Source organism: Ursus maritimus, unplaced genomic scaffold (assembly GCF_017311325.1).
Source record: "Ursus maritimus isolate PB19 unplaced genomic scaffold, ASM1731132v1 scaffold_14, whole genome shotgun sequence".
Lineage (NCBI taxonomy): Eukaryota > Metazoa > Chordata > Mammalia > Carnivora > Ursidae > Ursus > Ursus maritimus.
The window spans coordinates 68,903,893-68,917,223 of NW_024423786.1; the positions used below are offsets into that span (position 1 = coordinate 68,903,893).

A 13,331-nucleotide genomic window follows, 5' to 3' on the forward strand; every position below is an offset into this window, starting at 1 on the left:
AAGCAGAGTCAGCCATAGCAGTTTGTGCTTCTTAGGGAGATGAGAAATAAATGCGGGCCTGTGTTTACCAGTCATTCGGTACCAGCGACTGCGTCCCACCCGGACGTGTCCTCCAGTAAAGGAGCGTCTCCTAATCAGCCGGAGAACAGCTTCCTTGCCAGCCAGGCCACAGCCCAGGAATGTGTATTTCCCGCAGTCTGCCGGCTCCTGCCGCCCTGCTCCCCTGTGCTCCCTCCCCAGGGTTCTACCTCAGCTGCACGGGCTTCCCAGAATGCCGATCGGCCATGTGGTTCCCGACTCTGTGCTGGAGGCCAGCAGACGGGCGTGTGTCCCGTGTGTCAGCCGCACCCAGTCTACAGGTGAGCTGGGCCTCTGGCTTGCGACACAGGCGCTCGCCACGCTCAGCAGCAGCCGGGTTGCTGGTCCTGAATTGCTCAAGTGTCTCCCATCCATGCCTCTGAGGTGGAAGCGGGCCTGGGGGCGCGTTCCTGAACGCTTCGGGCGGAGCCCTGCGTGCGTCAGAAGAACCACGAGGCACCGCACCTGCCCTTTCAGCTAGATTGCTGCCCAGTAGAGTGTGGGGAAGTGAATATTCGTGTGTCGGATGGCGTTCCCAGGCTCTGCAAAAAGTCAGAGGCTGTGGGTAAGGACTGGTCCTCAAAGCGTTTTGGTCCTAGGACCCCTTATGCTCTTAAAAATCCTCAAGGGAAGGCACCCAGGAAACTCCGTTGTGGGTTAAGTTATCAATACTTAACGTATTCGATTAAAGTGGAGACATTTTTAATATGTTTATTTTACAGCAGATACATTGCATGCTGACATAAATAGCATATTTTTACCTATTTCCAAAAGCAAAAAGATAAAGAGAAATGTCTTTTGCAAAGCAGAAAACAGAGAAAGAAAGCCATGTTTTCCATTTTTGTGAGTCGCGTCTGGCTCCATAGAGACCGCTGGACTCACTCGGGTCTGCTCTCAATGAGTCTGCTGGGCCGGTCGCGTGGGCCGTAGCGTCTAGACTCATGCATACAACATGGGGGCGAGCACAACGGATGTGACTTCTTAGCCTTGTTACAAAGTAGTTCTGACCTCACCAGCAGAGGTCCAGGGGTCAGAACCACTGGTTATAGGAGGTGAACTTCGAGGCTTCTGTGTTTTGTTTGTTTTTAAAGATTTTATTTATTAGTTTGAGAGAGAAGAGAACAAGCCGGGGGAGGGCAGAGGGTGGGAGAATCAGGCTCCCAGCTGAGCAGGGGAGCCAGATGCAGGGCTCCATCCCGAGGACCCTGGGATCATGACCTGAGCCTCGAAGGCAGATGCTTCACCAATGGAGCCACCCAGGCGCCCGAGAGCTTCTGTGTTTGGGAGATGTACGGTCTCAGGTTTCCTCTGTCTCCTACTCTGCGCTCTCATGACACCCGGAAACTCATGGCTGGCAGGCACCTGGCGTGAGGCTCCTGGGCGCGCGCAGGTGCCGAGGGAGCCGGGTAGGGCGTGCCCTGCGCGGGATAAGGAAAGACGCTTGCAGCTGGTAGTAAGGCTTTCTGTCATCTCGTGGCCTCGCTAGGTTGAAGTTCAAGTTTAGCGCGGCGGCCTTCCCGACCACTGCCCCTGGAGTTTGTCGGCTAAGCTCGGCGGATGTGTACGAGGACGCTGCGCGGAGATCTTGGACCTGGGGTTCTCTCGGGGCCCCAAACTTCCCAGCCAGCCCAGCCAGCCCTCGAACTACCTGCAGGCTAGCCAGTCCCTGAACAGAATGGACAGCGCCCCCGGATGCTGCCCCCCGCCGCCCCGTCATGGGGGCAGCAGCTCGTGACCTGCAACTGCGGCCAGGAGGCCCCCTGCTGCTCACCGTCCGCGGAAGGAAGGGCCCCCAACCAGGGCCGCCAGTTCTACAAGTTGGGCCGAGGCGGCTGCAGCTTCTTCCTCTGGGCCGACAGCCCTCCCAGAAGCGGCAGGGCACGCCTGCTACTGCCTCGAGACCCACCGGCAGCTCGCTGGAGCCGCCCGCTTTGCCATGGGGACCGCTGGGGTAGAGTCCAGCCCGACCGGGAGAGGCACGCGCGCCGGCGAGGCGGGGGCATGTCCCTGCCATGGCAGCCAGCCACGCCGTCACCGGACTGTGCAGAAGATGGAGCCCACAAGGGCCTGCAGTTCCACATGTGCCAAGCCCGAGCAGCGTGCGGCTTCTTTCAGTGAAGGACTGGGCGAGCGTGGCCCCAGGGAGGCGGGCGCGGCGGGGAGGCAGTCCTGGGCGGAGGAGGTGCGGGGGGCAGGGTGCAGCCCGGCTCGGGTGCGTGGTGTTCCTACCCGGAGACCCGAGGCAACGGAGGAAGGCAGCGGTGGGGCTGGAGGTTCCAAGGAAAGGCTGCGCAGTTCGACTGCAGCCCGCTGTGCCCGGTGCTGGCCAAGTTCACCGTCCGTGTCTTGCTACCTCCGTCAGCTGAGCACTGTGAGGCGCGGAGGCCGGCGTAACAAACACCGCCTCTCCCTCAGGGTCATACGCGGCCCGAGGTCTGCCTGACCCCACAGCCCTGGGTGCTCCTCCTAGCCTCTGTGGGCTCGCAAGGTCTCATCATCGGCCGCATCCTTCCAGGTGCGAACCTGGCCCTGGGGATGTCAGTAGGAACCAGCTCGGGGTGACGCGGCTGAGCCGGTGCCTCGAAGACGGGTGTGGTGAGAATTGTCCCGAACATTGGAGCAAGGGGGATAATGCCCCCGGAGGCAGTTGGAAACAGTCCCCTCCCACTCCAGGGCACAGCCAGGAGCTTAGATCTGTGCTGAGAATGGCCAGGAACGGTGGAGAAGCTTTGTTGGGCAGAGCCGGGCCCAAAGCCTGCCTGAGCGCAAGGGGACTCAGCCTCACAGCCTCACCGTTTTCTCAGTAAGATGGAGCTACCCGCCTTTCTTAGAGGTTTCCTGTCTGTAAAGGAATTTAGGTAGTCTCAGACTGTGATGCTGACATCATGTTGTTGCCAGCTCTGCGTCCAGGAAAACGCAGAAAGGCTCGGTAAGGCATGGGGCTGGCTACGGTGCCGGAGGGCGAGGACCAGCTACTGCGACGGTTTGAAGTGTGTGAGAGGTGGTCAGCCCTGAACCTGCATTCAGGCGTCTCCGCAAGGTCCTTTGCCCCCCACTGGAAGGAAGCAGTGTTTAGGCCACCAGGCCAACTGACTAAGTTATCCTGGCGACAGGGCAGTCAGAACTAAAAGGGCTGTTTGAGGCCTGGGAAGGATCGCAGAACTCAGTTAACTTGCATGGAAGGTGGGGAGCAGGCGGTTGGTTCACGGGCCTGTTGGGTTTTGCTGCTCTCCGTATGGCCTCAGGCCCAGTTGGCTGGAGTCCTACTTCTGGAAGAGGGCATGTGTGAAGTGACAACAGTTGCCCTTTTTATCAGGACGTAGTGATTGTGGGCCAAGGCCTTCAAGGGCTCCGAGGTTCTTTAGGGAGTGGCTGGCAGGGCCACGGAAGTGAGGACCTCTGTGTGTTAGACAGGAGGAAGGGGAACCTGGCGCCGGTGAGTGGACTCCAGCCACATTCAAAGGCTAGTAGGGGCCGCCCTCCGCCAAACACTTTCGGACTTGGACTTCCTGCCTCTTCGGTGTGTCTGCTCTAAACTCCAGCCTTCCCTCATTCTTCCACATGGGACTTTCAGAGCCCTGACCTGGCCAGGAGACAGAGGAAGAACCGCGGGCCAGAGGCCAGAAGCAAAGACCGCCGGGCCAGTTCCACAAACCCAGAGTCCACGGTAAAGAACCGGAAATGCAGCCTTTGCCCGCAACCTGGACACACCCGTCCCCTTCTGTCCCCAGAACAGATGAGGCAGGGGGAAGGGAGAGAGAGCTGCTCTCAGACCTGCCCCCTTTCCTCTTGGGGAAAAAGCTATTGTCACTAGGACCTTCCACCATGCCCTGAGGCCTTGTGGAAAGCGGTGGCTTTTTGGGGCCTGGCACCTGTGTCGGAGTCAGGATCCGGAAGTTCTCTGGAGAGTCTGCCTCGGCTGGGCAGTGACCTGAGCCGAGGGCTTCTCGCTGGTGGCGCTACAGAGCATTTAACGCCAGGGTAGGCATCCCGCTCTGTGGCCTCCCAGACTTTCTTCCCTTCTGGAAAGTCCCCTTGAGGGACCAGCACTCCTGGTACACAGGCTCCGGGCAGCTGGACAGGGTTCTGCTGGCAGGCATTCTGAGAAGGAGGGTGCAGGGCAAGAGCATTGGCCCTTGTTCTACAAATCACGTCTCGAAGAAGCTTTGTTTTCTTTACCCAGACATTTCTGCGGCAGGACACCGCACAGCTTGTGTGTCTTAATAAGAGTCCTACCCTCTGCTCTGAGTGGTGATTGGTGCGATGCTGCGCCGGCCCTGAGCTTATGCTAAGGAGTATAATAAGGAGAACATGGTTTGTGACCCGGGCTTTAGTGTGGACATCAGAGCACGAGCAGTTGGGAACGCCTGCTTGCTCAGGGTGGAATGCTGCCCTCCGAGAGCCCCCTCACGTAAGCGAGCAGCCAGGAATGCCTGGTCTGCTCCGGGCAGAAGCCGCCCCAACAGAAACCTGATTGCTCCTGACATTAGCCCGCCGGACCACGGAAACATGTTTAAGTACAGGCTACATTTGCTTACCGTTACATCATCACTCCGTGACCTTCCCACGATGTACTGCCGTTCACTGGGAGCGTGCTGCGAGACCAGGAGAACTCCCCTGATTGTCTTTGATCGTTGAGCGTCAGTGAATATACGAGGTCATGGCTGTTCGGGAGGTCGCACTCTTTTGCATCGTCGCCTGCGCCCCCTCGTTTCTTAACGGCTAACCTATCTGGTCGCCGTCCTTCTCGAATCGCGCCAGTGCTGCTCAGTGTCCTGGTGAGCCGGTGGCAGAAGCGGTGGCCCACGGCCCCAGCCAGGGCTCGAGGGCCTCTCACCAGCCTCTGGCCTCTTGGCCTCTCCTCCCAGCCCCAGCCCTTCCTCCCTGTCCACCGGTGGGGCGGTGAGCTGAGCTGCTCCAGCCCCACAGAACAGCTCCAGCGCAGAGTCGTGCTTTGGGGAAGACCACACAAGACTCAGAATGTGCTCCACACTGTGCAGAGGTGGCCCGATTCTCTAGTAGTCTTACAAACTTTCTGTGAATGATGACGTAACCGACGTGCGCTATCTTGCTGGTTAGGGAGATAAGCAGGACTGGAGTGTGAGTTGCACAGAGTCATTGCTGGAGAGAAGCCAGGCTGAGCTAGAGTCTTGGACTCCTGGCCCGAGCCCTCCAGGCGACAGCAGTTCTCGGAGCATCTGAACAGTGGCTGGGGGTCACGGCCCTGCGTTTGTGTTTTAGTCCCCTCCCCCAGCCCTTGGCAACCACCAGTCGCTTTCTGTCTTGGTGGCTTTACCTCTTGAACAGTCCGTAGAAATGGAATCACAAGAGCCTGTGGCCTTCTGTCGGCTTCTCTGCCTTCGCATATTGTCTTCAAGATTCATCCACGCAGCTGTGTCGCACGTGATTCCTCACGTGTGACTGACGCGACACTCCATCTCATGGTTGAGCCATATGGCTCCGTCCGGTCAGTTGATGGGCATTTGGGTTGTTCCCACATCTTGGCTCGGGGAATGGTGCTAATCATCTGACACTCTATCATGATTTGAACACCTGTCTTCCCGATTCTTTGGGGGTACATACCTGGGACTAGGTCTGGCTCTTACGGTCATCCTGTGTGACGGTTTTCCCAGCAGACTGCCTGCGTTCACGTTCCCACCAACATTACGCGCAAGGCTTCTCTGCGTCTCGCCCAGTGCGGAGTTTCCTTTATTTTATCTTTGTTTTGGCCATCTGATGGGTGTCAAGTTCATTGTGGTTTTGACTCATTTTCCTAATGACCAGGGAAGCCGCGTCTTCGGCGTGCCCTATGGCCACTTGTGTATCTTCAGAAACGTCTGTTCATGTCTTTTACCGCCCATTTTTCAAGTTGGATTGTTTTGTTGTTGAGCTCAGGGAGTTCCTCATAGATTCAGTTTTTAGAACCGGATTTGTGGATTTTAATCTTTCCACAGGTGACTCCGTGTGTGCCAAGACCAAAAACTACCGGGATGGATTATTACAAGGTCAGACCTGGCTTGGGTCTGCCCCTCCTGGGCTTTCGCCTTAAACGCTGAGCCTGAGCCCTGTTTGTACCAGGCTGGTCTTACTCGCCTGGAGGCTACGAGTGGAAAGTACGGCCAGGCCTGATGGTGGTGAACACCAAAAGCAGAACCGGTGAGGGAATTTCCAGGTCTCTTGATGGCGGCTCAGGCTAGCAGCAGTTAGGGCAATGAGAAATTAGAACTTTCCCACCTAACGGACTGGAAGGGTTTGAACCCCTGTACTGACCTCCATCTGCAGCTCGTGCAGTGCAGGACTGGTGAAAACGACCCCAACTGACTGACACTAGGCCAGGTGGGTCACACACCACATTCTCATCCAGCCTCCCGCAAAGGCAGTGCCTGTTGCCCGTCTGCTGGCAGAGACCGAGGCTCAGGCCGGGGCGTGCTTCCCTGTAGCGGCCAAGCTGGAATTGAGGTCGTCGCCATGCCTAACACCTGGCAGCTCTGGGAGAATCCATACCCTTTCTCCAGGCTGAGGTGAGAGCACACCTGTCGAATGCGCTCAGAGTCAGGCCTTCCCACCAGCCTGAGGTCCAGCCACATGAACTGAGTTCTCAGGGAAATTGGCAGCCATGCAGAAAAGAGCCCAAAATGGCATCCCGCAGCCATTCCCGTTGGTCTCTGGAATACACTCTGGGCTCGTCCACTACAGCCTTATTTCCTTCGGTGAGGTGAGTGCCGCCGAATTGCTAATGGTGCTGGGTTGTGTTTGAATATATTTTTCTGATTACAAAAGTGTGACTTCTGAACAATTCCAATGTGTGAGCCATAGGTGATGTACCAGATCGAAGGCCCTCGTTTAGGAGAACAGGACAGAGATGGAGCGGTGGCCTTGGACCTCGGGCTGCTGGGTGAGCCGCTCCAGAACGGCGTTTCTCCACCCCGTCCAGCATGGTGCCTCATGCGCCTGCCTGGGCCAACGCGCATAAAGTGAAGTGCTACAGCGTCGTGAATGGGAGAGGGCCGGATTCCGCTAGAACTCAGGAAGATGACTCTCTTGTCCACCTCGGATGCCAGCTCAGAGGCATTGCTCTCTCTTGGTAGGTTCTGGCCCCTGAGACAACCAAGTGGCTCCTCAGCTGACATCGAAGTGACAATTCCCTCCCCCTTGCGCTCAGGGAGGTGTGGCGAGCCGCACAGCTGGGTGGAGAGTGCCCGATTTCCATTGTCCGCTCAAGTCCGTAAAGTCTGCGGGAAGGGTTAGGAGCCGCAGGCTGGGGCAGTGGGGCTGGGCTGGGGAGGTAGACAGGTGCCCTCCGGAGCTCCCGCCTCCCCCAGGCACTTCATCTTAGCCCCCTTTCTTCCCGCCGCGGGGGCTCCGGTCCGGATTTTCCCTGCCCTGCTGACCAGAAGTCCCTCCAGAATGCAGTTTGGCAGAGCTCCTTCAGGGGCCTGAACACCCGAACGACCCACTCCAAGAATGTCCTTTGCCATAGTTTGTGTGCACAGAGACTTTCTTCAGGGTGTGTTGGTTCAAATACAGTTTCCCCGGCTTATCCTTGGGGGTTACGTCCCAAGACCCCAGTGGATGCCAAAACCCCTAGATGTAATTAATCCTATACGACGCTCTGTTTTACTGTGTCTTTTCCTATACCTACATATGAATGAGAAAGTTTGATTTCTAAATTAGGCGCAGTGCAAGAAATTCACAATAACTAATAATAGAACACAACAGTATGAATTGTGTAATAAAACGTACGTGAGACGTGGTCTCTCCTGTCAAACTACCATATATTGTACCGTACCCACCCTCTTCTTGTGGGGACGTGAGGCGATACAATGCCTGCGGGATGACGTCAGGAGAATGAGTGGGCGTTGTGACCCAGCGTGAGGCTGCTATGGACCCGAAACACGGGGGAGGATCATCTGCTTCTGGTCCACAGTTGGCCAGCCCGGAACTGAGCTCAGCGGATAAGGGACACCGCGGATAACGGGACGGCCGTCGTGACAAGGTTGGAACACCAGGCAGGCCAGCTCTAGGGAATGAGAGCAGTACCCCCACTTGAGAGATTATCCACACAGCTAAGTGCTCCTGAGAGAAGAAGTCTCACAAAGTGGGTTTCGGAAGGAAGCGTTTTATATGTGGTAGATTTATTCTAGGGGGATTGGGTTCTGCGTGAGCGAGAGAGCAGTGGCCGTATTTTATATTATAATGGTTTCTGTTTGCCACAGGGGGTTGTCTTTTATCCGCACTGGCAATCCCTGTGTTCTGAGCTTGGGGGCCTGTCTGCCATACCACAGTCATCAACTTTGGGTCACCTGGTAAAGCTAAGCCAAGGACATGGATGGCCTGCCTCCGCCACCTCAGCGTGGAGAGTCTTAGTATGGAGACATTTAGACCCTGGGCTGAGACCACAAGTGACTTGGAATTGTCCTCGCATTAAAGGGGTGAATGAAACTGCTAAGCCCCTACGCTGGGTGCTAGTGAGGCCAGCCCGGCCACACATGGCCCTGAAGCATCCCAGCAAAATAGTGATTCGCTTCAGTTCTCTGGCTGGAAACTGAAGTCCTAGCCATTAACCTGGGGTGGATGATGTGAACACGAGCGCCTCCTTTCTCTCCCCTTTCAGTTCATCCTGACTTTGTCTTTACTGAAATGGTGTTGTGCAGAGGACTTCAGAGCCACCTGAAGCCCGCAGGCCTCGCGAGAGGGGACCACGGTGCCGGGGAGTCTTGGTCATCGAAGAAGAGGGGCTCTGGACGGGCCAGCTGGCTTCCAGAGCCTGCTCCCCTGCCCGTGCCCAGCCAGCCCTTCACCAGGGGTCGAGGACGACTGCCCGGTCAGACACGGGCCTGGCACCGGGTGCCTCTTGCACGTGCTTGGGGTTTGTGACACTGAGTCAGGGGGGAGGCAGCAGGGGCCCGGCAAGGTTCGGGGCGGTTTCCTTTGTGCCTGGCCTGGGCTCACACTACACACCACACACTTTCCATACAGCCGCCTGAGAAGTCGGTAGTGGCGTAATCCCCATTTTCTGAGCAAGAATGCACCAAGGCCCCCAGCCTCTGTCTGCCTCAGGCCATTCCCTTGCCCACCGTCTGCATCATGACAGCTGCTCAAGCTCCATCTCACGGTCCCAAGCCAGGTGATCTGCATGCACCTGGGCTAAGCCAGTCCCCTGCCCTTTGACCCTCACCACAGCCTCTCTGTGGCACCACCCAGCCACCTGGTGCCTGAGGAGCGCCCTCATGACCTCTCGAGGTGCACAGATGCAGCCCGTGGGTCCCATGTGCTGGCCCTGAATGAGAGGGACGTTGATCCTGCTCCCTGTCACCCAACTCACCGCTCAAAGGGGGTGGGGCTGCCTCAGGAAATACGACCGCATGGGAATGGGTTGAGCGGCTGTGGTGACCTCTGGCCCTTAGAGCCCCCCCTGGAGGCCCCCTGCCCATCATCTGTGGTGACAAAGGAAGTGAGACCCCAGCCATGGCTCTGGAAGGGGACCCTGAGATGGTTCTGCAGCTCCCATGGGAGTGTGTCACATTTGTTGGAGCCATAGGAGAGCAAGGGAGGTAAGAGACATCCACAGTTCTCCTGAACACTGACATGCTGGCCGAGGGGCTTGGGGCAGCAACCCTACAAAAGCACAGTGGGGGCTTGAGGATTTGGACTTCGGGGGAAGAAACCCTCCTCTCGTTGGGTCCCGTCACTAAAGTGACTATCACACCAAGAATCTTAATACTCTCTCCACACAACCTACTTTTCCAATGACTTCCCTGACTCCTCAGGCAGATCCCAAGACCTGCGGCCCAGCTTCCAGGAACTCAGAGAGCTGCGTGTAAGAGCCCCAGCACAAATCACACAGACATCTGAATGTTTCCTTTTATTCCTACTCACATTCTTTGAGGCATAGCTTTTGCTTTGGCAAAGGATACCAAAGCCAGGCAGGAGGATCCTGGGGAGGTGATGGCAGGAACCCTCCCCCACCCGAGCCAGGCTTCAGGAGAACTCAGGTGGCGAGGCGGGGCACAGTTCCTGGTATGGCACTGTGGAGCCAGACCTGCCCGCCCGGCTTCTCTGGGCGGGGAGCGGGAGAAGCACAGCAGCTAATGGGAGCGTCCTCCCGCTCAGGCAGGCGGCAGCACAGGGAACCTTGGCTTGCAAAGAGCAAACAGCCCAGGTGGAGAGAAGGGGCCTTCCCTGAGGGTATGAGATGGGCAGCACTTCCGACAGCTCCTGCCCCAGGCTAGAGGGGAGAGCTCCACAAGCCAGCTAGATACACGCGTGTGACGTCGGAACGGCCGCAGCGCTTCAAATCCGCCCAGAGCTGCAATCCCGGGGTGGGCGGCAGGCCAGAACTCTGGCCCCTGGGGGTGAAACAGACACACGGTGTTTACCACCCAGCCCTGGAACTTCTCGAGATGCCTGCAGCTGGCACCGGGAAGCGCTGACTCACCCTCTGACGAAAAGCGGAGCTGCCTGTGTCCCCTGCCTAGGACAGCAGAAGCCGGGTTCTGTCGAGTGCGGTTCACTGCTGATGACGATGGACCGAGCCCAGGGTCTAGGGCGGCCAAGGGCTGACGGGGCATGTGTGCATGGCGGGGCGCTCAGGAGCTGTCCCCAGAGGCAGCTAACGATTGCTCAGGTGCCCCCAGCCGAGCTCTCCGGGCTTGGGGGGCTCCCCTGATGACTGCGCCACGTTACACATGCTACGCCGTGTGGCCTTACCAGAGCGCGCACCCTCTTCTATTCTGGCTAAAAGCAAAGAGAAAAAGTGCTCTCCAAAGAGGCCTGGAGGAGCGCCCCCCCCAACCGCTCACCACGCATCCAGAGCAGTGCCGGCCGCCCCGTCCCCACCCAGCTAGAGCAGCCACTCAGGGCCTGCAGGCCGCTGTATAGTTGCGAAGCCAAGGTAACGTCGATCTCCTCCCTACGCAGGCCACCGAAGGGTTCACGTCGGGGTTGAAGTGGCAGGGCAGGCTGGCCGGCTCAGGCTGTCGTCGCGCCTCAGGGCCTGCAGGAGCGCTCCCCAGGGCCGCCTCGGGCGGCCGAGTCCGCCCGGCCTCCCAGGTGCAGCACCACCTGGCTCGAGGTGGACTCCCGGTCCAGCCGCCCCCAGGGCCGGGTAGTGCCGCGACCTTGCACGCCCTTGCCAGCCTGCAGCACCGCCGGCGGCTCCGGTGTCGCGTTCGTCCAGGGCCCGGGGCGAGCTCTCTGCCGGAGTACCCAAGTCCTGCAAGCCAGGGTTCCCCGCCAGCCCCTCCAGGGGCAGGCCAGGAAGGAGGGCTCTTCAGGCGGCAGCGCTGGGGACAGCCAGAACACGGCGACGGTGAGCTCCAGGCGCTGGAGTGCACTCGAGCAGCAGCTCCTCCGAGGCCACGCTGGGCCGGATCAGGCACCCGAGAGAGGCCGCCGATGGCCGGCCGGTGATGGAGGGCCAGGGCCTGCGAAAGCAGCTCCAGCAGCAAGCGCGGACAGGGTGAACCGCCCACCGGGAGGCGGTCCCAGGGGCTGCTCCAGCGGGCAGAACTCCAGCTGAGTCCGAGCGCACGGCCCGCTGCGAGTCCCTGGCCACGTGTCCAGCCCGGGCACCAGGCTCCACAGGCCCCCTCGGCGCCAGAGGACCAGCAGACGCTGCGGTCGGCCGCCCGCCTGCACCCGTCGTAGAAGGACCCGCTGGGCACCAGCGCCCCGAAGGGCACAGTTCTACAGGAACTTGTTCCAATAGGCCTCAGCTCGAGGCGATGTGCCCGGCCAGCTCTTGAGCCCAGAGCCACGCTGCGCCGCTGGGATGGTCACATGGTCGCTCGAAGCGCCAGCACTTCTCCTGGACGTCAGGCTGCGCGGTGCGGGGAGCTGAGTGGAGACGACATCTGAGCCGTCTGCGGGCCGCTGCAAGCGAAGGGGTCAGAGAGCATGTGAGAGGCCGACCCGTCGAGGCCAAGAAACTCCACCCAATTACTAGCTCGCGTGACATCCTGGGCCTCGTCTTTCCCCAGCTGTAAAAGATGACCACCTAAGAGAGCGCTTAGCTCAAGGTCTCACAATAGAGTGAGCACGAGATGACAAAGTCTCACTTGGCCCAGAATCCCCAACGCCCTAAAACAGTGTAGAGTGGGAAGATGAGTGCCGGGCCTCAGTTTCCCCATCCTGGGCCCTCTCACTGCCCTAACGCTGCTGCATGCGCTCTCAAGCCACCACCACTCAAGTCCATGTCTCGTGTGGCACGGAGCAGCGCGAGCCAGGAGGTTAGGAGGGCAGAAGCGGCCACCGTTCAACATACCTGGAGGCCGCGGTCTCAGGCGAGGCAGGGACTGCCTGGTCACCTGAGCCAGTCAATGCAGCAGAGCCGGGTTCCATGCATTGCCCCAAATAGGACCAGCAGAGGGGACCCACCGGGTTGGCGGGGGGCCGCCACTCACCTGGGCAGCTGGCGGGGGCCGCGAGTGACACAGGCTGGCTGAGGGCAGCAGGTGGGGGTCGAGGAGGCTGTTGCGGCAAGCGTGGCCGAGGAGGCTGAAGTTCCTTCCAGCTCTCCTCCAGGCATAATGTTGTCCCCCTTGGCGTCATCCTCATCCACGGGCTGGTGGCCCCTGTCGATGAGCTGCAGGCAGAATGACACGGTCAGAGCATCTGAGGCCTGGGGGTCATGCCAAAGCCGAGGAGGCTGCGCCAGGCAGATTGCTGGGTAGTAGAAGCAGGTGCCCACCTTGGGCAGTTCCCACCACCCCCCAGGTGCCCTCCTGCGGCCCCAGCCCTGCTGTCCTCCTCTGGGAGGCCATGAGGTGTATGCGGCTCCCAGCCTGGCCTACACACCGCTTCCTACAGCCAGGGTAGCAATGCCCCAACACGGCGCCACGCCACGCCCAGCACCGGCGGGCATTGGCCAGGGAAGGAAGTCCCACAGTGCCGCCCAGGACCTCATCGCTGGCACCGTTTCTGGGAGCTCTGCCATGGTCTGTCTGCCTGTAAAGAGCCGGGGTGTGAGGAACAGCTCTGGGGGTGGCTGAAGGCTGGCAGTGGGACAGACCCCATCGTGCTGGGACTCCATGAGTACAGCCCGTGAGGGCATTCCTGGGAATTTCTCAGGAGGTTTTCTTGGGAGGAGATGGGAGGCTGCCCAAGCTCCCTCTCCCCAACCTCTGCAAACAGCGACCCACGCCCTAGAGAGGGCCTCCTGTACAAAGGCCCGGAGACTTTGTGTCAGAATCAGAAGTGAGGGCCCATCTTCTCCATCCCACCCCTCAGGACCCCTGATATCACCCAAGACC

General features: G+C 59.2%; 1 protein-coding gene across 1 annotated transcript in view; it reads left to right on the plus strand.

The window, feature by feature from the left end:
- LOC121102467 (protein flightless-1 homolog) overlaps nucleotides 1–2,196 on the plus strand; it is a 14,003-nt gene extending 11,807 nt beyond the window's left edge. Inside the window, exons 27-28 of the mRNA XM_040628342.1 lie at nucleotides 241–359; nucleotides 1,862–2,196. Of these exons, the coding sequence (XP_040484276.1) occupies nucleotides 241–359; nucleotides 1,862–2,196 (454 nt within the window). The remainder of the gene's footprint in view (nucleotides 1–240; nucleotides 360–1,861) is intronic.
- Nucleotides 2,197–13,331: the final 11,135 nt, after the last annotated feature.